Genomic DNA, 24,534 nt, shown 5'->3' on the forward strand with positions numbered 1-24,534 from the left:
ATCCGGACACATGCAATTTGAAATAGGATTATAGAATATCAGGCCTATAAATGACCTTACTATGGCCAAGGCGCACATCTATGGATCGGGCCAAATCTCCAGTTTCCAATGGCAGAATTCAATCTGGATTTAGTATCACCAGGCATGATTCACAAACCATGAATGAAATCTACTGTACGTACAGTTACTTTTTTATAATGTACATTTCTCCTAGATTTTTCATCAGATTGCAACGCCGTTTTTTGCTAGACGTTCACAGAAAGGTAGAGAAACTAACTGTGTTCTGTTTTATGGCAATAACGTTCAAGTGTGTGGGAAATGATCCCGAAAAATAAGAGAAATACAAAAGTAAATTTAGGAGTCAGATGATTGACAGGGGCTGGCCTGAGCCAGGAAGTGTATTTTTTTTATTTATTCGAAAGCCCATCGAAAGTCCTGGGTCTCCTCTCCTCATTAGGACTAAACAAAATGGCGGCGGCATTTTCTAGCGTCAATTCTAGTCTTTTTCCGACTAGATTTCTATAACTCATATTTCACTAATAACACTTTAAATCATTGGTGAACAAACATATTGCTGAAAATATACACTTTGACTGCTGTTTTGACAGGGTTAGGGTCTTTAGTAGGGGTGTAACGATTCAACCTCACAACGATTGGATTACGATTCTTCAGGCAACGATTCAATGCATCATGAAATCTCTTCATTTGACCACGATTTGATTCGATACATTTTCTATCAGTTAATTCCCCAAAAAAATTTGAATACACAAATGTGGCTGGGGGAACTGATTCACTCAGCATGAATGGACTATAGGTCAATAAAAACGATACACAAAAAAATAAAAATAAAAATTGATGCATCGAATCGAACACATTAGAATCGATGCATCGTTACACCCCTAGTCTTTACTCATGGCTACATTTGAAAAAAATTACATTAATTCATAGAGATGTAGAGATGGATTTATGGCGTGATCCAGTACCGGATCACTCGGGCTTAACACATTCAGTGCCAAAAACAACTTAAGTCGTTTCTGGGCCCCGACCGTTGAGTGCAAAAACGACTTAAGTCGTTTCTGGGTAGTTTTTCCTTTTTTCCGATATTTTTATTCATTATCCATCCTGTTACCATAGGGAATGAGTCTGAGGTCACCAAAGTGCAATACCGGCCGCATCCAGCTAGACTGCGGTATCGAGCACCCTTTGAAACCTTGTGTCTTGGCCTGTGCGTCGATCTAATGTTTCCGGGTCGTTTTTTTCTTTTTGCTCAAGCTGAGCGGTTATAATCAGATTGATAATAATCTAATGCTCCAGATGCATGATGTGTAGTGGATTATGTTGGCGACACGATGGACATTAATACTTGGAATCGCAATCAGATAATTGGAATATTCTTTTTGGGGTACATCCTAGTCAAGGTAAGGGCTATATGATATAAATCTTGCGTTGATCCAAGCATGTCTTCACCTCGATCCGAACGTGTGTGTAACGTTAGTCCACAACGTATGCCGTTGGTGGCGATAAAAGCATAAAATATTACACCCCCCCCCCCCTTTTCATGCATTCATGATGAAACATAATACCTATGATATAGATTTGATGAGAATAATAGCGGGTCCAGGCAACAAACGGCAATGGTTATAGTATAATACACTTATAAGGCTATTCATCAGCATTTCAGGAATTACCCCAGACCGATATAAAAAAACACACTTATTCACCACGGTATAACGCACGAATGTATGCATGGAAAAATTATCTCTTTTTTGCATCTTGACCGGAAGAAAGTCACTGTCAAATGACCATAGTATTGTATCCATAGCTATAATATAGAATATAGTTATAGCTCTACAAACAAGGTGACGGACTCTTTTAAATCTTTTAAAGCGTGGCAGTAGGGGTGGACGGTATAAACGGTATAAACGGTATGAATTTTGACTATACCTTGTAACCGGTAGAGCAGCTCTAAAATAGCAATGACGTCATGTAACCACAGCGCGATTATTTTACTTGCATTTGCCCCTAAAAATAGATAGAATTAGTCATAGATTATAGATATGTGCGAACTGAAAAAAGTTATTTAGGAGCACAGAGGCTTCGCGCAGTGGGCGTGTCAACACGCAATTGTCATTTCATAATAAACACAAGCAAACTAGCTCTTCCGCCCTGCGTTTGAAGGCTGTGTGACAACTTCTCTCGCAAGTCACGCAGTTTCTATGTGTAATGTAAACTCTGCGACGAGTCCAATGGTCTAACATGCTTTGCATTCTCGCCATTCTGGAATGCCCATGTCGCGCTAAAACCTTATGTAATGTTAACTGTCGATGTAGTAGTAGCCTCAGCAAGCTAACGATAGCTGGCTCCAGTCCACTAGCAGCATGTCGAAGTAGTAGTAGCCTCAGCAAGCTAACGTTAGCTGGCTCCAGTCCACTAGCAGCATGTCGAAGTAGTAGTAGCCTCAGCAAGCTAACGTTAGCTGGCTCCAGTCCACTAGCAGCATGTCGAAGTAGTAGTAGCCTCAGCAAGCTAACGTTAGCTGGCTCCAGTCCACTAGCAGCATGTCGAAGTAGTAGTAGCATCAGCAAGCTAACGTTAGCTGGCTCCAGTCCACTAGCAGCATGTCGAAGTAGTAGTAGCATCAGCAAGCTAACGTTAGCTGGCTCCAGTCCACTAGCAGCATGTCGAAGTAGTAGTAGCAGCATCAGCAAGCTAACGTTAGCTGGCTCCAGTAGCAGCCTCCTCCCTCCCTCTCTCTGCTAACAATCCTGATTCGATTCTTGAAACTATTTAATTAAAAAGGAAGATACTGATGAACATTAGCTATAGTATAGCTCAGCAGCTGTAACAGAATAACAGCTGCCATACCAGTGTTTTACCCCTTCAGAAGAATAAAAAAAAAATATAAATGAAAATACCGTGATATATACCGTTACCGTCTATGCTTAAAATTATACCGTGATATATATTTTGGACCATACAGTCAAGCCCTACGTGGCAGTGAATAGATGGGGCCCGAAAACAGCGTGGCACTCAAAGCGTTAAGAGTTTAATATACTCTTTAGTAATTGACAATTTATAAGTAACACTATGAGTCACTTAACACATTGGGTGCCACGCCCCTTCCGGGAAGTGCATAGGCCTTGCCACCCATTAACCCCATGTAAGCGCTCACCTTGTTTGTAGAGCTAAACCTATATTTTATATTAAAGCTATGGATCTAATAACGCTGTCGATTGTCAGTGGGTTTCTTCCGGTCAACGTGCAAAAAACAGATTATTTTTCCATCTATACATTTCCGTTTTATACCGTGGTGAATAAGAGTATAGTTGTAATCCCAGGGAATGCTAGATTATCTGTATTATGTTTCCTCGTGCATGCACGAAAGGGGACAGGGGAAAACCGGCCCTCCGTGCGTCTATTGCAGCCAACGGCACGCGCACACACACTGCAATCGCGGGGGAAAAATTATCGGATCAACGCAAGATTGGTAATATATAGTCCTTACCTTGTCTCTGATGTACTGCAAAAAGAATAATCCAATTATCTGATCGCCATTCCAAATATTCATCGTGATCGTTTGTCCGACGTTATCCAGCATTGCATATGAACGGGCAGGCGGATGAACGCGTCGAGGCAACCGTGGTGACCGCTTGTCTTGCCGGAGTGTTTAGAACCTGCCCCCACGCTGCAGCTAGGCCGAGAAAACAAACCACATCGTTTCAAATGGAGTGCAATAGCGGCCGCAAGGCGTTAGTATTGGCCGTCTGCGATCTCAGACACATTCAGGACAGCATGCACAAGGTGCCTCGATTGATTATGAATGGCAATAGTGAATAAAAGAAATAACGAAACAGAAACGTAGATCACTCCGGCACTCAACGGTCGGGCCACAGAAACGTAGCTCTACGTGAACGGCACCCAAAGTGTTAATATACTCCATTTGAATTGTCCTGATGCAGTAAAACCCAACCCACCCATTAATCCAAAAGTTGGAGAAAATGTAAACACTAAGAATAATTTGCATTTGACCCTGGTCTCCAGTCCAATAGCACTGACCTTGATTTTGTGTGGCTCAGTGAACTCTGCGTAGGAGTTGACATAGTTGACATTCTTATCTCTCAGCGACACCCTGTAGCTCCAGTTCAGAGAGCCGATGTAGTTGTTCACAGCCGACTTCATGGTCTCCCAGTTGTGTTTCACTAAAACACAAGGGGACATCCATCGGTGGAGGTTATTGACTGGACAGCAGGAAGGGTAAGTAACATTGTTTGTCAAACAGTGTTGAACTTGGGTGTTTAGTACTTCAGTGCATAGTAGTAACGTTATACTTAGTAGCAAAGTGCATGATAGTAAAAGACAGTACAAAGATTAGTATATATACACACACACATTATACTTTTATTTACATTTTTTAACATTGCAATTTATTTCTGCAATAACCCTAACCTATATATATACTTGTACACCTGCATATAACCCATATAATTCTGTATGATAGCATGTACAATGCTGTATATATAATATATATATCCATCCACCCGCCTGTACATACCTGCACATAATCCTTTTCACATGTGTAGATACTATATCTATATCTACATATCACTAGTACCTACGCTACTGGCCAGTACAAGTTATTACCATAGGTAGTGGTGTCTTTATACCTGTATCACTGTACATTAATTAATACTACAACTCTGTACATACATCGGATTAGTACTATTAATCATTAGTACGAATTCAAATATTTTATACCCAGTTTAATCACCTATACATTGTATATTACTATTGCACTCGTTGTACTGTATAACAATACATTTTAATCGAATCCAATACAAGCGTACTTTGATCTCAAATTGTGTGCATGTTTGCAGGCTTTACAATGTCACAGAAAACACTAGGGATGCACCCATAGTAATGATTTCAAGTACTAAACATTTACCACCAGTCAATAACAAGTACCATCCATTACTGAACATAAACATTTGGAGTCACTTTGTAGATTTATAACCCCCCCCCCACACACACACTAGATACTAGATAGATCCAACATCCTTCTATGTGTGTTTTTTTTTTTTTTAAATAAATAAAACATGATACTCTGTTTTCATTACAGATAGTTCACACTTGGCTCCGAAAATTTGATTTTTTTGTATTGATGACATTCTCCAATACCCCATTTTATATAATGGTCCAATACCAGCTACTGGTGCATCCCTGAATGACTTCTGAATTACACAGAAGTCAAAAGGAAGTTGGATTTACCCCAGCAGACTCTTGTGACTTCCCCCCTGCGTGACCTCCGGGGCCTGCGGCTGACCTCTGAGCCCTCACCTGTCTCCTCAAACTCCCAGCCGAATTTGCGTGCGTCCTCCATGGCCGTGCCCAGCAAAGCCGTTTGGTGCATCAGCTTCTTGGGGATGCAGCCCACATTTACACATGTTCCTCCCAGACCTGACAGCCACAACACACACCAAGATACATAATCAAAGACCTAATTTCCCCTCTGGGATTAATAAAGTATTTCTGATTCGGATAACAAAGCATTCAGAGCAAGAAATATTTATATTCAACCAAATATGGTAATATGTAGGAGTATAACAATTAAATCCAACAGCGACAGTGTAAGCATTATAAAATCTCACATTTAGACTCAATACCGGTAGTAATTAATCAAAGTAGCTGTCACAAGTGTGAGCTTTTTTTTATGTTATTTTCGTGATTATATCTCATGGGTCGAACAAACCTGAACGTTGTTGCCATAAAATACAATGTAGTTTGTTTATTTACCTTGCTGTGAATGTCTAGAAAAAAAACACATCTCAATCTGATGAAAAATGGCGGAGCAGTGGACATTATGCAAAAGTACTACTTGCAAATGGACCTTGTAGAAGTGGAGCAATCATCCATTTACTTAGGTATGCACTTTTAGGTAAATTTTCTGAAAATATGACTTGGGCTTAAGAGGTTAACTAAACCCTAAACTGATGAAGCATGCAGCGAGGGAAGGCATACTAACCCCATGTGGTTCCTTTAGGGGTGGGAACAACGTAGTCCAGCACCATCACCTTCTTCCCGTGCATAGCAGATTCCTGTTGCAAACAGAGTAAGTGGCACATGTTTAGGGCTGGGCAATTAACCCCTTAACTCATTGACCGCCAGGCATTAGACGGGCCCCGTTCTAGCACTGCCACGCTTTAAAAGATAGGAGTGTGTCACCTTGTTTGTAGAGCTATAACTATATTATAGATATGGATACAATACTATGGCCCATTTGACATAACCTATCTATCGTTCAATATGTGAAAAAGAATGAATTTTTCCATCCATACATTCCCGTGTTATACCGTGGTGAATATAAGTATCGTTATAGCGTGGTCTGGGGTAATTCCCGAAAGGCTGAGTAATAGGCTTATACATCAATTCTACTATAAAGGTTGCCGTTTCTTGGCTGTACACGCTATTATTCCCAAATCAAATCTATATCATAGGTATTATGTTCCATCATGAATGCATGAAAGGGGGGGGGGGGTCGTTTCTATTATTTGATTGCCAGTAACGGCATTCGTATTGAACACTAAAAACGCTTATCAGCCCGATCGGTATAAAAGCATTGCACGATCAAGCAGTCCTTACCTTTCGAGAGTATTCCAAAAATAATATTCCAATGGTTTGATCGCCATCTGGTACATCCAATGTCCATTTGGTCCACGGCATAAGCCTCCACAACATATGGATCAGGGATATTTGACGCGCTTCAAATGGAACCGGGAGAACCGCTCCATTCGCCCAACAAAGAAAAGTGAGCCCGGTGACATTTGACCATTGCACAGGCCAAGATACAAGGTTTCAAAGGGTGCTCGATACCGCCGTCTAGCTGGATGCGGCCGGTATTGCACTTTGGCGATCTCAAGACTCCATTCCCCATGGTAACACTGAGGTCCTCGGATGATGGGGTGTTATACTACACAGGCCTGGAGGGGGGGGGGGCAGTCCTGGGGTGTTATACTACACTAAAGGTCATGGGACAGTCCTGGGGTGTTAGGGCCCTTTCTCACTCACCATTCGGGGTCGAATCAGCGCCGGATCGCACCAGAAAAGGGTGTGTCATTCATTCATTCATTCATTCTACGGAGAACGCCCCCCGTCCCCCGTGACGCTGACTCGCTCCCAGTGATGCAGTCGTAATATGGGAACTGCCCATACGCCACGTGCACGCGCGCTCCCGCGCACGCGCATACATGTTCCCTGGGTTGCGCACAAAACAGATTATTATTATGCATAACAATGTTTTAAATGTAATTGTAGTTACAATTTCTTTAATTGAATTAACTTAAACTAGAAAAGTAAATACAAACTAAATTAACAATGTAACTTAGAGTTAGTTTACTGTACAGAAGGACAGTTTCCTTCAGACTGAAGCACAACTTAATGTCTCATCCTTCCAGTCGGGTTGCTTGACCAAGGCAACCCCCCACCAATTGCTACAGGGCTTGTATTTTGGTTTGGCACTTCTCGTTGTTATGCTATGGTATCCTATTATTATGCAAAGTCTAGGTGATAAGTGCCGGGCGGGTAGCTTCATTGCTTTCTACAACGGCCGGGTACTTATCACACGGCGCGACAAGTGCGCGCGTGCACATCATTGCGCGCACTTCTGCCTCAGTGACCTACTAACACGGCGTGTAACCGCGTGTGTGCACGACTGCATGCCTGCTCGCTCCAAACCTGGACCGCTGAAATAGGTGGTCTCGGGTGCGCGCTAGTGGGAGCGGGGGGCGTGACACACACAACGTCGTTACTGTAATGCTTTCATGCTTGCTTGAATTTTGGGCAGATAAAAACACACAGCAACAACTGGACAATACCCACAAAAACGATATCATATTTATGGGCAATTTGCGAGTTCAGACCTCAACCAAACAAGCATGTCGAGCCTCACAGCTCAGTGGATGAAAACATGAAGCCACGTTACAAAGCACAACACTTCCCTGGCTCGCATTAGGCCTGGCAATTTTGTTTGCCATTGCTATGTCTATACATTGGTTTCTTGTTCGAATGCATTTATTTCTATTAGACCAGTGGTGCCCAACCAGTCGGCCGTGGTCGACCGGTAGATCAATGACATTCAATATAATTGATGCGAGCAATGTTACTAGTAATAGGCTAAGCTAACTAGCGTTAGCCATTAGCTTAGCCGAGCGTTAGCCATTGCTATGTCTACTATACTTTCTTGTTCGAATGCATTTATTTCTATAGACCAGTGGTGCCCAACCAGTCGGCCGTGACCGGTAGATCAATGACATTCAATATAATTGATGCAAGCAATGTTACTAGTAATAGGCTAAGCTAACTAGCGTTAGCTTAGCGTTAGCCCTGGAAAACGCTCAAAAGCGGACTCCACAACACCAGTTCCATTTGTGAGAAAAGCGGGGTGGGTTATATTGACAAGGCTTGACAACAGAGGTTCAAATATAACTTCATATTTATTGGTTATTCGTTTCTTTGTATCAGCATCCAGTTTCCATCACCGTGTGTTAAACTCTTCCTGTTGACATTCGAGTGTGACATCATCGCCTACGGCAGCTTACACGCTCAAAACGCAAACCGTAAACCGAACCCGGAGCGAACCAAGACTGAAGTGTGTACACAAACTAGAGGGGGGAGAGGAGTTTGCACTAGTGGTCTGCAAGGGCCTTGAAATTAAGCCCCTGCCCAGCCCGAGCCCGTGAACTTCAGGCCCTGCCCGAAAATAAGCAGACTGTAAATAACATTTTAAGCCCTAGCCCGCGTGAAAACCCAAAAAAAATATATATATTAGATTTAAAATTTCTTTTTTATTTGTTTTAAATATTCGAAACACGGTTTAATAAATAAACAAAAACGAAAATGTTCAATAGGTCTACCTAAATAACAGTGAAAACTAAATAAGCATTAATTATATAGCCAAATATAAAAAAATAAATGTTTTAAATATTCTAAACACTGTTTATATATTAACTTAATAAATAAACAAAAACGAAAATGTCCAATAGGTCTGCCTAAATAACGCATATCACGCTGAAAACGAAGAAGCATTTACCGTACTTTTCGGACTATAAGCCGCGGCTTTTTCCCCAATTTTTCGACCCTGCGGCTTATATAACGGTGCGGCTTATATGTGGACCAAACCCGAAAATATAGATTTTTTTACTGCATTGAAATGTTATTTATCTGTTCCCTTATTTGCTAAACTTAATACAACTTGTAAATGAGTTAATTCTTGTTATTTGTCCGACAGTATTGTGACAATCCCCTCTGTGCACGAACCCTTACATATGGTAATTAAACATTAAAACACCTGCGGCTTATAGTCCAGTGCGGCTTATATATGTACACATCATTCAATTTAGCTGCTGCGGCTTATAGTCAGGTGCGGCTTATAGTGCGAAAAGTACGGTACATAGCCTGTTTCGCTCTTATTAGAATGCCGTCCCAGTGCTCGCTTATTAGACTGACTCACACGGCAGCCTCGTAAAACGTATTGAAGCAAGGCTATATGGAATCTTCTTTGACACACACACACACGACACAATAGCCTACTCAGTCACTATACAAACAAACAGAAAACAGAAATCAGATTTCGAGCAGAGCAACATAATGAAAGCACAACAGAACAGGGCAGCAGCGACCCCACACCAGCAAATAATAAACATCAGACTCACCACTTCGCTGTTGACGTCAGCAACGCGTTGAACAACGTTAACAAAACTTCGCCAACCGGCTACATACATCCAGGAACAAATTAAAACGTTCACCAACTGGCTATATTCCAAGACAACCAATGCCATTTCGGTCCGGTTCATCATCCACCTGAGGGCTTCATCACTGTTCTACTCCCCTCGAGTTCTCCCTGCGGTAATTACATCCAAATGTTTTTCTGATGACAGCGGCGCAAAAGAGAAAACGAAACTTAAGGAAAACGAAACTTAAGGTTATCCTATAACCCTAGCTATACGAGTATAGAGAGCGCGCAATAAAAAAAAATCTAGAAAAATAAAAGACGGCGCTGCCCGGCCGAGCACGAATTATTTATTTAAAAACAAAGCCCTACCCAGCCCGAACCCGTCGGGTCGGGTAGGGCCCCGTCGGGCTCGGGCAGGGTTGCAGTGCACTAGTTCGCACCCAAAGACGGAACGAGACGGAACGGAGCTGATACGACCCCGATGGTGAGTGAGAAAGCACCCTTATACTACACAAGAGGTCAGGGGTACAGTCCTGGGGGCGTCTATATATTTTTTATTTTTTTTTTGATCTTTTTCCCCCTCCATTTTCCTCCGATTTTCTCCCATCCCAATGTTAGTCGTATGCCAATTCCCAGTCCCTTCCTGGTCGCTGCGCACTTACCCCCCACAGTCAGATCATCTGGGAGAGTGGAGGCTACCACGTGCTTCCTCCGACACACGTCCAGCCAATCACTGCTTCTTTTCACCTGGCAGCGCGGATTCTCATCGAGAGGGCGTAGCGTGTGGGAGGACCACACTATCCCCCTCAAGTCCTATCCGCGCTTAGCAGGCGCCCCGACCGAACTGTAGGAGTCGCTGTTTACAACGACCCGGACCCACCCCACCAGCTTCTCCCACCCTCTAATACAGCCAATTGTATTAGTGCAGACGGCCAGCCAAGCTGGTGACAACCCCGGAGCTGTGAGCTGGATTCGAACAGGCGAATCCAGCTCACAGCTCCGGGGTTGGTGACGAACGCAATCTCCGCTCGGCCACCTAACCGCCCGGGGGGGGGGGGGCGTCTATATTTTAAGCAAGTGGCTTGTCCTTCCGCGTTCCCGTTTTGCGCTCTGATTGGCCATGCACGTTTCTGGTCATGTGTCATGTGCGCCAATCGTGGGACGGCAAGTTCTGCGCCTATTTCCGGGTCTAACAGCCTGCAAACTACCTAACGCCTAGTTTATCACTGGTTAAGCTTAGGCGACTCTTTCGCAGTTGGTTAAGGTTAGAGTTTGGAATCAGGGCAGGCGTTCTATCGCCATGCTCTAAGACAAACTCTAACCGTAACCAACTTCAAAAGAGCGCCCAAGCTTAACCGTCCAAAAACTTGCCGTCCCACGATTGGCGCGCCGCACATGTCACATGACCAGAAACGTGTGTGGCCGGCGGTCAGGTGGCGTAGCGGAGATTGCGTTCGTCACCAACGCCGGAGACGCTGGATTCGCCTGTTCGAATCCAGCTCCCGGCGTTGTCACCAGCTTGGCTGGCCGACCGTTCACACTAATACAATTGGCAGTATTAGAGGGTGGGAAAGCTGGAGGGGTGGGTCCGGGTCGTTGTAAACAGCGACTCCTACAGTTCGGTCGGGGCGCCTGCTCAGCGCGGATAGGATCTAAGGGGGGTAGTGTGATCCTTCCACACGTTACACCCTCTCAGTGAGAGTCCGCGCTGCCAGGTGAAAAGAAGCGGTTGATTGGCTAGACGTGTGTCGGAAGAAGCACGTGATAGCCTCCACTCTCCCAGACCGACTGTGGGGGGTAAGTGCGCAGCGACCAGGAAGGGGATTGGGAATTGGCATAACGACTAACATTGGGATGGGAGAAAATCGGAGGAAAAAGGAGGGGGGAAAAAACGTGCGTGGCCAATCAGAGCGCAAAACGAGAACGCGGAAGGACAAGCCACTTGCTTAAAAGTATAGAAGCGTCCTGGGGTGTTATACTACACAGGCCTGGGGGGGGGGCAGTCCTGGGGTGTTATACTACACTAGGCTAGAGGGACAGTCCTGGGGTGTTATACTACACAAACCTGGGGGGGGGGGGGGGGGGGGGGGGGGCAGTCCTGGGGTGTTATACTACACTAGGTCAGGGGGACAGTCCTGGGGTGTTATACTACACTAGGCTAGAGGGACAGTCCTGGGGTGTTATACTACACAAGAGGTCAGGGGTAGAGTCCTGGGGTGTTATACTACACTAGGTCAGGGGTAGAGTCCTGGGGTGTTATACTACACTAGGTCAGGGGTTCCCAAAGTCGGGGTCGGGGGGGGGGGGGGGGGGTCGCCAGATGATAAAAAAAATAATAATCCAAAACAAAAAAACAAAAAAAATTTGCAGTCAGGCCACTGAACTTAGAAGCAGGCCAGGACAGTGTTTCTAGTTGCAGCAGCGCAATAGTTAGAGATAACCTGTGTGGGGAACAACCAGGAGATCACTGCAACTCACACAAGTTAGAGAACTATCTCTCTCTCTCTCTCTCTCTTGCTCTCACACACACACACAAAAGGAGCCGCATGTGATTGGTGGAGGCGGGACCCTTACAAAAAACTGTTGTTGCTAATCATTGACACATGCTAGCCTGTAATAATCCCCCCCAGAAAAATCTACTTTGCATTTGATATATTGCAAATATATGCCATCACACACACTGGCATTTAAAGGGTTAGAATTATAAAATTAATATGTGGTGTTATGATCAGGGCTGAAGTTGAATAAAATATTGTATTATTTTCAATCTGACATTACAAAAAAACTGAAAATCCATCAAAATCAGTGTTGTTGCTAACCATACATATGCTAGCCTGTTTTTTAACAATAATTTGTGATGCCATCACAAACACTGGCATTTAAAGGGTACAAATAAAAAAATTCCTGCACCAGAATGCAGGAAATGAAGTCTTTGTAACAAGAAATGTCCTGGTGGGGGACCCCCAGACCCCCTGCTTAAAAAGTGGCCTGACTGGGGCTATATTTTGCACTATATTTCCTGGCCTGAATGATTTCCCCAGTCCGGCCGTGGTTAAAAGCCTCCAATGCTTATTAGTGTGTGTGCGTTTGAACGTGTGCATGTTTCAACCATACATTTCCATTTATAAAAAAAATATATATTTATTTTTTACTTTTTTTTTACCTCCTATAATAGTGGGGGTCGCGGCTCTCTGACCCCGTTATTTTTGGGTCGCGGCCTGAAAAGTTTGGGAACCCCTGCACTAGGTCAGGGGTAGAGTACTGGGGTGTTATACTACACTAGGCCTGGGGGGGCAGTCCTGGGGTGTTATACTACACTAGGCCTGGGGGGGGGGCAGTCGTGGGGTGTTATACTACACTAGGCTAGAGGGACAGTCCTGGGGTGCTATACTACACTAGGTCAGGGGTACAGTCCTGGGGTGTTATACTACACTAGGCCTGGGGGGGCAATGTTCAGATTTGTTATCAGTACAGCTCTCCATCTCACCTTTGAGCAGGCCAGGCCTCCAGAGCCACCACCGATGACGATGAGGTCATAGTCATAGACCTCGTTGTCGGCAGTCAGCAGCTGCTTCAGCATGCCGTCTTTATGGGCCTGGTGGAGACAAGATATTTTATTTGTCGATATACACAAATTTGTCTTTTCACATATCCCTCCTAGATAAACACACACACAAGAAATGCATATTGCTCATGCTGGCAAAAGGCCACCTTATGAAAGTAACCACTTCATAGTGATGCACCGATGTGAAAATTGTGGCCGATACCGATAACCGATATTAATATTGCTGTTCTGGCCGATACCAATATTTACCGATGTCGATATCTCTGTATAGAAAACACTTTATGATAATCAAATAGAGCTATTTTCCAAAACGCATTTTTTTAAAAACTTTTGTAACTTATTTTCAGAAATGACAGATATTTTGAAACTATTTAAGGCCAAAACATGTAAAAAGATTTAAAAAAAATAGTAAAAAAAAATAAAAATGTCAATTATCGGCCCATATCTGCCCTATCTTGATATCAGACCGATACCGATGTGTAAAAAAACGGCCATATCGGCCGATATTATATCGGCGGCCGATATATCGTGCATCACTACCACTTTACAACAAGAACAAGTTCAACTGTTCAACTGTTGTGTTGGGTTGGTTGTGTAGGAGGGAGGACCACCCCAGCCCAGACTGAACACATCAAACAAGCCAATTTTTATGTTAATAGAGGTTTTAGCAATGAGCTCTAAATCCCACTTGAACAGAATAGGTCCTCTCAAAATTGTTTTCTAGCCTTTGGACAAACCTTGTGTAACATTTAACAAGCAATCAGAGCTTAAGAGATGTGCAATATTAACGGCAACACATGATGCAAGCAGAAACTACAGTATCACAGCAATGAAGAACAAGCTAATGAAAGTACAGCACTGGCTGAAAATCTTTAAAAGCTAACATTTACAACTAAACTTAAGTCTTTGAATATAGGGTCCATTGGTTTTACTTAACAGAATAGACTAAGACCATTCCTTTGAGGTCATCTGTGGACAGACAGAAATTGCATATGATTTATTATCTCCATTAGAGACACTTATACGGGTCAGAAATTAATTTATTTCTGCCATGCTACATACAACTCTTTTACCATCCAGTTTTAGTATTGGGGAAATTCTCCTGATACCGACAGCCCATCTTAGCATGGTATTGTCTTATTCTGATAGATACTATCTCAGCATGGTACCGCCCCATATCCGATACCAGTATCAGTGCATCTATAATTGAACAGGTCCATTCTTCTTAGTCCTCTTCTTTCAGGTTGGGAAATAAGGCTTTGACAATTCAATGCCATTCAACCAGGTCTTTAGCTACTCTGTGCCTTCTTGCCCCATGTCAAATTAATTTATCTCAGCTCTCCTTCAACTGTTCTACACCAGGGCCCTCATTTATCAATAATGCGTAGAAAGTGTTCTATTTTTGTTCCTAAGCAGGGAATTTAGAATGTCTCTACGTACAGAAAAATCTGGAATTATCAAACGTGCATACACAGGTCCTACGCACACCTGCAAGTACTCTGTGTTGATAAATGCCACATGTTCTATGCTCCGCGCTTGTGCACGATTTTAAGAATTTGCATACAGAACCGCCCGTAATTAACCATATACGGACCGGTAATGAAATGTGAAAAAATGGACTAAGCCGAGCGAACGCATGTTATGGGAGAAATACGCGACAGGCTGACAGACATGTACACGGTGATGTCGGATATGATATCTATTAACTTCCTAAAGACCATTGCTGCCTGGGCACCGCAAAACACTAATAAAGACCGTTAACCACTGTTTGGCGTTGGTGTCATTAATAACCATGCTGGAATATGAATGCCTTTTTTCGTTTCGTTCTTTTAAAGTTCGATTACCCAGGGATTAAAGTTCTGTCAATTTGATTCCAAATCTCGACGGATTTTCCGTCAATTTGCTACCTGCATGGTTTAATATGATTTGTAGAGTCATACAATCTATTTTGATGTCGGTATTAGGTAGCCTATATAAATTATATATAATAGCATAGCATACATTATGCAACAGTAATTTGAGCATAACGCATGGCACAGTGCCACAGAGCCCCGTGAAGCCTGATTACAGTAAAATAACTTGATCGTTAATCTAACTGTTGTCCTTGTATCTTTACGCTTATGAAAATATTTAATAATATTTATAGGCTATAGGCCCTCGTTTGGCCATAATAGCCTATTCTCAAATGGCTAAATCTCCTCGTAGGTCTGTCTGTGTGTGTGTGTGTGTGTGTAGCGTCTTTTTCCCAGCCATGTGCGTTTTCAAAAAATAAATTAAAAAAACTCTTGCCTTTGATTGGTTCTAACACGTGCATTATGCAAAGACCAGCCCTGATCTGCCTCTGATTGGCTCTGATCGTTATTCACTGAATGACGCCACTGCGCCACTGTGAAACCTGAAACCAAAATATATACCTTTCGGAAGGAATGGTTGGTTCAATTTCCCTGGCTCCGCTACGATAAAGCGACAAACAGTATGGTTTGCATGTATTGCAAGGAGTGTGGTCCTAATATGGCTAGCAGTACTGCGTTTGCTGTCAGATCATCAACATTCAGAATAGAAACATTAAAAAGGCATAGTGTCTCCAAAAAACACAATGTGTCGTGACGGGTGTGTTGCCAGCACATCAACAGTGCCTCTCCACGAAGCATTTCAGCGCCAGACGGCGGCAAATAGAAAAAGCGAGGAGGAAGAAATGAAAATCAAATTAAACACTTCTTATAATATCGCAAAAGAGCTGGCGTTTACTAAATTCAAATCGCAGATCACCCTAATGAAAAAAAACTGCTTAAACGTCAACCCGACTTATAGCAACAACACTGCCTGTGCCCAGTTCATAGGAGTGATTGCAGACACAGAAGACGTCCCTTCAGAACGCAGAGAACATCTACATGAGCTTCATGATCGACAGAGATACAGACGTCTCTGCAAAGGAGTGCAAGCTCATCTACAGCCGCATATTGCGCAATGGGAGACCTATCAATATCCTAATTGGCCACATCGAGGTGGAGCACGCACATGCAAAAGGTACAGCAATGTTATTATATAATAACTCCAGTTTAAGCAGAAATAAGACAAGCAACACATTTAAATAGTTATTAGGCTATTCAAATAGATTCAATAAGCATATAGGGCCCTAACTATGGAATCTGTTATTACGTTTAATTTTCTCAATATAATTTTCAGTTTTAATGTTGAGTAATAATAATAATAATGATGAGTAATAGACATACAACCTGGATTTAGGCTACTGGAGCTGAGCTGCATGTGTTAAAATAGACGTAAAAAAGTGAAGGATTGGACTTTGCTAACTGTAATACAATGTTATTTTTTCATAGGAGTCTATGCTGCCAAGTCAAGCACAGCACTTTTTTCCCCTTCTTCTAAACAATTGGGGTTATTGCAATCTTATTTAAATGTTTAAGCTCCAGTGGAATTTTGTGAGACAATTAGTTTGAAAGCCATTTGTCTGAACTTTAAGACCTGCTGTGTGTCATATGACAATTTCTTGTTTGGGATTTAAATAAGAAAAAACATTTATCTGTACCTTTTATTCCTGTTTACAATAATTTATATAACATATTAAGAAATTAGTTTACTAATGTGTATGGGAACTGACAAAAAGGTAACGTAACGCTTTAAATGTATTATTGCAGCGGCAAGAGGCGCGGTGAAAAGTTTTGGGTGCACCTAAATTATGTGCTGGTGCACCTAAATGAAAAAGTTAGGCGCACTGGTGCAACCAGTGTAAACAGTTAGTCTGGAGCCCTGTATCATATCATATTCCTATATGTATCCAAGGAATTGTGGGGCTCCTGCTATAGCCTATCCTTTATAATAGAATAGAATAGAAATACTTTTATTATCCCGTGGGAAATTTGACAATGTTAAAGGCTATTTTATTTACAGTAAGTCTATTTATGATTTTTTTTCCATAGCCGGTCTCAGTTATGCTGTGGCTGAGACGGATCGGGATTAATGAAGCTGCTATAGGAGACTGCTTCACGGCTACGAATTAAAGCCACGATTGAAAAGAATGTACTTCCTTTCTTGACAATAGCCTACTATAACAATAATACGAGAGCATACAAGAATCTCACTGCCATGTAGCCTACGCCATGTGTAGACTGCATGCCTATGTGATCAATAAAAACTTGAACTTGAATTCCATCACGTCTGTGTGCGGGAGCTCAAAAGGCTGTTGTCACAATGTAAATAAAAACATGCACTGAAAAGTTACAGTATGTAGATGGTTGATTATTTGTATGACAGTCAGTCAAACCTTGCAAAAAGTATCAGTTTTATTTAATGAATTGAAAACATGCATTGATATTATGTAAAAGCAAACTGGCAATAGTAAGATGTTAAAAATAAACTAGTTCCCTTAAAACGCTATTAAATAAAAATATACAGTTGAGGTTCAAATAAAATAGCAAATTGGACGCTCCACGGTGACTTTCTTGTGCACGAGTGTGACCGGTGTAGATGCGCTCCTGTTGGGGTTGATCAGAGGAGTCACCCATGGCTTCAGTAGATAGCCCTGATCCCCTAGCATTTAAGTGATATTTTAATTACAGATACCCCAGTAATAACATTACAATTTAAATAAATAAAATTAGTAGGGCTGTCTTAAATACTTCGAAGCTTCGTTCGATGGGCATGGGATTCGAATATGAAAAAAAAAAATGATTATATTAAAAAAAATTAAATAAAAAATGCTAAATCAACTCTGCCTCTCTTTGTTAATTACAACAATCAATGTTTGTTATTTAAAGGGGACCTGCATTGCTATTCCTAGCACTATTTGGGCAACTTTACACAATTCCTGTGAAGACATCTGTAAGGTTTTTTTTTTTTCAAAAAAATGCATTGTTTTATATTTCTAATCAAGGCTGTTATGGCCTGGCTCCGCCCATAAGCACTTTGAGTGTCAGTGAGTGAGTGAGTAGGGATGGGAATCGAAAACCGGTTCCCGTTGGGAACCGGTTCCTAATTGGCCGATGCCTGGAACCGTGTGGCTCCTGTGACTTTCGATTCCCTTATCGCTGCCTACAGTTGCGCAATAACGTTACGTTAGCATGTAGCCATGGCAGACTCTATTTGATTCCTCAAGGGCTCGAAATTGCCTGGGTTTTGGTAATATGCTCCCGAAATGCTCCCGCTGTTTGGCTACTTCTATGTGCAGTGAAAACTACTTGAATGCTTTAGAATCTAGTCATTGATTTAGATCAGGGTGAGATAAAATTAGCCGCGGAGCTAACGTGAGCTAACGCTATTTAATCAAGCTCACAAAGAGAGATAAACAGCTGACAGCGGATAGTACAGGTACAAATACAATAAAACAGCAGGTGGGGGCTGTTGTGTAAACCTTGTACTCTTTAGTTCACATATAATGAGAGACGTGAGTGCTTGTTTACTAGTCTCTGTAAGCCAGGAAGAGTGGTGCAACATACAAATGTGTCCGTGTAGCAACACAAGCCAATACTTTAAAGGACAGGGGCCCGGGGAGGGAGCTCTCTCTCTCTGTGTGTGTGTGTGTGTGTGTGTGTGTGTGTGTGTGTGAGAGAGAGAGTGTGAGTGAGAGACAGAAGTCAGAGGAATAACAACCTGTTATTCAATAGATTAAATTCGTAATAATAATAATAATAATAAAAAAATAAATACATTTTAAGAGAATCTCAAATACATTATTTTATTTAAGTGTAGGCTATAGTTAATGTTTTATTTTTTACAGTTTTTGTATTTTTCTGACATGGGGGCTCAACAATAAATGACAATCAGAAATGTCAAGTTGCATGTTGTTATTCTAACCAGCTTAGACCCCGACGCTCTGCATCTTCTGGCCGCCTCAGACCTACTCCTATCCAAGCTCCCGGAGGGTCATCAAAGAGAAGTCGCCTATTCTCAGTCCTTGCCCCACAATGGTGGAATGAACTACCCACCCCAGTTAGGACAGCCGAATCACGTCCAATCTTTCGCCGTCGACTAAAGACGCACTTCTTCAACCATTATCTGAATAAAAAAAAATATATCTAACCCTAACTAACCGTACTGTCATGCACTTGTCCTAATAAACTAACCTACACTGTAGCACTCAACACTTTGATGAACATTGTTGCTCAGCTGATAGAGTTGTGCCCTTCCTGATGGCTTGTCGTACAGAACTTGTAAGTCACTTTGGATAAAAGCGTCAGCTAAATGACTAAATGTAGTTCTGTTGCATTTCCAATTTATTTATTTAAATTATAAATTGATCAGGTATCGATAAGGGAATCGATAAAGAATCGAATCGATAAGCAGAATCGATAATGGAATCGTATCGATAAAATCCTATCAATTCCCATCCCTATGAGTGAGTGAGTGAGTGAGTGAGTGAGTGAGTGAGTGAGTGAGTGAGTGAGTGAGTGAGTGAGTGAGTGAGTGAGTGAGAGAGAGAGAGAATTCACTTCCTTGTGTGCGTCCAGCAGACCAGGGGCTGTTGCAGTGGAAAAAGACAGGCCATAATTGATAAGGCCCCCCCTACCCTCTCTCCCTCTTTCTTCTTTTCTTCTTTCTTTCACTCTCTCCCTCTGTATCATTCTGCTCTCCGCGGGGCGGTGTTTCTGTGCGGGTCCCCTTCTCTCTCTCTCCCTGGGGGGGGGGGGGGACCTGCACGCGGAGTGTTTGCACGGTGGTCTCTCTCTCTCGATTCGGGAGCAGCTCCGCGCGGCACAGTGTGTATGTGTGCTCTGTCGCGAGGGTCTATCGGATTCTCTCTCTCTCTCTCTCGCTCTGTCAAACCCCGTTTGGTGCGCTACAACCACAGAGCCAATCGGATCACTGTTCGCTTACCCAGCGCCCGCTGACGTCAACATATGCCTCAAATCAGGATGACCTAATTAAATCTAGCAGGAAATGGTCTTAGCTGAATGAGAGCAATCCGCCAATATGGTATTTAGACACAAACACATTGATACTAACTCCTATTACTATAATACAATGCTAGAGACTCAAAAGACATTTATAATGCATGTCACCTTTAAGATGAGGTCGGACTCGGCACTGACAGATTTGTGTTCATTGTGCTGCTTTTATAAAGCCTCAAATGACGGCTTACAATATTTCATGGAAGCAAAGTGTTTAGTTTGTCTAAGATTTAAAAAGGTTTCAACTTTACAGCACTGACAAAGTTGAACAAAGTGCTGTACAAGTCCCAAAACATAAAAAAAAAAATATATATATATATATATATATATAAATAAAAAATAAAAAAAATCTCGAAGCTTCGAATTAAAATCCAATCCCGGCCCCGAAGCTTTGAATTCAAAAAAAAAAATCGAATGTCAGCCCTAAAAATTAGGCCTGGGCCGTGTGTTCCTCCCGGCCACCGGCAATGACTCATCAGCCAAATGCAATGATAAAACATGATTCATTCATTCGGAAAAACCTATTCCAAATGCTATTTATAGGGTTTGACAATAATTACACTAATGTCGCTATTTTACAATTAACTATAATGAAAATTACGGGTCATACCGAACACGTCAGTGTTGAAACTAATGCACGAAAGCTTGCAGTTTTCTTATTTTACCGCTGGGCGCCATATACGCACGGTCTGAGCTGTGCGTAGATATATGCACAATCTCAAGCACACGTTCAAATTGATAAGTCCCACACTTTGCTTAGAAATGATCGTATGCGGCTGGGCGATATAGCCAAAAACGTTATCGCGATAAAATTATAAAATTATTTTCATATAACTCGATATCGATAATTATCGTCGATATAATGTCTGTCAAGTTTAATTAACTTATTATGCCCGGCGCCGATGGACTTGTTTTTCTGCTGCGAATGTCTCGAGTTGATGTCGTCATCAGTCCGCGCACGTTAGCAGTTAGCCAGAGCGAGACAATCCCATGACAATGTACTAGTAAATATCCCTAAAATACTCTGTTCCGCCCCAATAAATTGCAACGACGTCCACCGTATACCACACACTACTATAACCGTGGCATCAGAATTCACGCCACACGCATACACGGCACGTAAATATATAACATAGAGCTGTGCAAGCTAATTATCCTAGCGCCAGCATTGAGTCCTAAACCAAAACAGTGGCGCATCTGGAGCTGTGGTGCGTAAGCACGTCACGTCATCACGTAACGTTGGCTGTTGTTAGTGAGTGTGCTGAGCCGAGGCTGAACGGGCCAAACTTGGAAAATCGATATATCGAAACTTTGCGACCACGTTTCATGTTTATTTCGAGGAAATAATTTATAGCGATTAGGCCTGCCACGATAACACATTTTGCTGGGCGATTAATTGCCCCCGAAAATATCGCGATAAGCGATATTATTGCGACCGGTTAGAGAATTTTTTTGAGAAATTTATTTCCCAAAACCTTTATTTTGAAGCCCACCGCTCAGTCTTTTCCGGTGTTTAAGACTTTTATTTTGAAGCCCACCGACCGGACCGGAAGTATTGTTGTGATTATCCTAGCCGACAACTTGTCTCGTCCAGTTGTGTTTTTTAGTTTTAACGTTAGCTACTAACGTTAGATGCAGCTACTACAGGCAATCAACGATGAGGAGGAAGCGTCAAAGCAGTATTATAATAGAATAGCTGTGGTGCGTAGGCACTGCAGCACGACTCGAAAACGACCTGTTATAATAAATTAATTCATGTTTAACTTGTCCCCGTCTCCAGTCCTTTGACTAGCCCCACCCGTTCATTGTAAACAATGATGCATGTAATTGTATTAACGTTATTCTGTGTTATTCTAACGTTACACTACAAATAACGCTACTTGGTTAAAAGGAGCAACACTATTGAGAAATGTAGTTAAGCTATGTGGTGTTGCCCCACAGAGCTCCTGTGCTGTGCTGTAGTAAGGCCAGCGGCCCGCCTCCCAACACGGACAGTGACTGACAAGGGGCACTGGTTCCGCCTCATTAAAACAAACGCGCAAATAGCAATTAATCGCGCCCGTCAAAATCATTGCATTCATTTAAATTATCGCGGCAATTAATCGATTTATTGCTTATCGCGGCAGGCCTAATAGCGATATTTATCGTTATCGTTTTATCGCCCAGCCATGCATGGTTTACGCACATATCTGTGCGTATGCACCATTGATAAATGAGGGCCCAGGCTTTTGCTTTCCAGGTGGTCTCCATCTTAATCCTACCTTTGGTATCCTGTCCTGGTAGATTCTGAGTGTGTGGCCTATAGCCATCTGAGCCACCAGTGTTTTGTTTTCAATTGCAACCACTTTTGCGGTACAGCTTAAAAAAAAGAAAAAAAGAAAAACCTCCTGTAGCCAACCTGCATTGTGTTGTCACTGTTCCTGCAGCCTACCTGCATCGTCTGGTCACTGTTCCTGCAGCCTACCTGCATCGTCTGGTCACTGTTCCTGCAGCCTACTTTCATTGTCTCGTCACTGTTTCCTGCAGCCTACTTGCATTGTCTCATCACTGTTCCTGCAGCCTACTTGCATTGTCTCATCACTGTTCCTGCAGCCTACTTGCATTGTCTCGTCACTGTTCCTGCAGCCTACTTTCATTGTCTCGTCACTGTTTCCTGCAGCCTACTTGCATTGTCTCATCACTGTTCCTGCAGCCTACTTGCATTGTCTCATCACTGTTCCTGCAGCCTACTTGCATTGTCTCGTCACTGTTCCTGCAGCCTACTTGCATTGTCTCGTCACTGTTCCTGCAGCCTACTTGCATTGTCTCGTCACTGTTCCTGCAGCCTACTTGCATTGTCTCGTCACTGTTCCTGCAGCCTACTTGCATTGTGTTGTCACTGTTCCTGCAGCCTACTTGCATTGTGTTGTCACTGTTCCTGCAGCCTACTTTCATTGTCTCGTCACTGTTCCTGCAGCCTACTTGCATTGTCTCGTCACTGTTCCTGCAGCCTACTTTCATTGTCTCGTCACTGTTCCTGCAGCCTACTTTCATTGTCTCGTCACTGTTCCTGCAGCCTACTTGCATTGTGTTGTCACTGTTCCTGCAGCCTACTTGCATTGTGTTGTCACTGTTCTTGCAGCCTACCTGCATCGTCTTGTCACAGCCACCAATGTGTGTTTTGTTAATGAAGACGTTGGGGACAGTCTTCTGCCCAGTCATCTCCACAAGCATCTCCTGGAAGTTGGAGCCATCCTCTGGACAGAAACAGTAATGTGGTCAGAGAGGCTCAGCAGCTCATAGCATCAATCATACATTCTGCCTCAACAGCAATAATAAAAACAAATGTTGAGTGCCAACAGGCTCCCGGTTAGTATAGTGTATTGTAAAACTTCAATTAACAGACCAGGCTTTTATTTGCTTCAATCATTGAATACAACTGGCTTATATTTGGGACAGGCATCTATAAAAGGGGCCGGTCTTATATTCCTTTTGTACAAAACTCTTGCTCTGCCAGTTTAAGTATGAATATTAGCTAAACATGAGGCTGTTGAAAGACAGAAAATACAAATAATTTGATCTCACTCACTCAGAGTGAGAGCAGTTTGGAGGAATGGAGCGACGTTCTCACAAGGTTTCACTCTGTTTTACAACTACTAATGGGGAGTAAATTGATTTATGATTCTAAATTACGACTAAAAGACAAACAAAACAGCACCCATGGTAATTGCAAAAATAATTAATTTAGAGCCGGCTGTGACTAGACTGGCCTTTATTTGTCAAAACTTATATACCTGGTTGGTAAGAGGGACTCTGTTTAATTAGGACTGCTTTTAAAATTGGGTATTTATCTATAGCTGCACAACACAGAAACTGCAAGCAATCAATCCAAGTGTCCTAGGTGTCTTCACCATCTATGTATGAAGGACAACCGAGACTGGAGACAAATACAATAGCCAGGCATATAATACCAAAGGAGTGTGTGTGTGTGTGTGTGTGTGTGTGTGTGTTCATGTGCAAACAAGCTTAGATAGATATGGAATGAGGCCGAGATATCATTGGTGAGTGACTCAGCAGGTTTTGTGATGCTGCATAGTGTGCTTTTTGGAGTCAAACATTAACGTCTTGGCTTTGTAAAGGAGCAGGAGAACAAATATCTTCCAAATCAATATTAGTCAAAAGTCAAAACCATTGAATTTGATTCACGTTCCACAGATTCAAGGACACTGGATAAATTGATGGAAAGATACATATGTCCCCTTTAAAAGGTAGAATATGTTGTGTTGTCAAACAGTGACCACTAAGCAGAAGAGACCATCTTTGAATTGCGCTTTGTTTATATTTTTGTCTGTGTGTGTTGA

General features: G+C 42.5%; 1 protein-coding gene across 2 annotated transcripts in view; it reads right to left on the reverse strand.

Moving 5' to 3' along the window:
* Positions 1 to 24,534, reverse strand: part of txnrd3 (thioredoxin reductase 3) — a 63,148-nt gene that overhangs the window by 25,965 nt on the left and 12,649 nt on the right. The window contains exons 3-7 of one of the 2 annotated variants that reach the window (XM_084316349.1): positions 23,321 to 23,430; positions 13,212 to 13,319; positions 6,020 to 6,092; positions 5,266 to 5,454; positions 4,057 to 4,199 (exon numbers count right to left, since the gene is read on the reverse strand). In XM_084316349.1, the coding sequence (XP_084172475.1) occupies positions 4,057 to 4,199; positions 5,266 to 5,454; positions 6,020 to 6,092; positions 13,212 to 13,319; positions 23,321 to 23,430 (623 nt within the window). The remainder of the gene's footprint in view (positions 1 to 4,056; positions 4,200 to 5,265; positions 5,455 to 6,019; positions 6,093 to 13,211; positions 13,320 to 23,320; positions 23,431 to 24,534) is intronic. The other variant, XM_084316350.1, reaches the window with a different exon arrangement.

This window comes from Notolepis coatsorum (assembly GCF_963971535.1).
Source record: "Notolepis coatsorum genome assembly, chromosome: 6".
NCBI lineage: Eukaryota > Metazoa > Chordata > Actinopteri > Aulopiformes > Paralepididae > Notolepis > Notolepis coatsorum.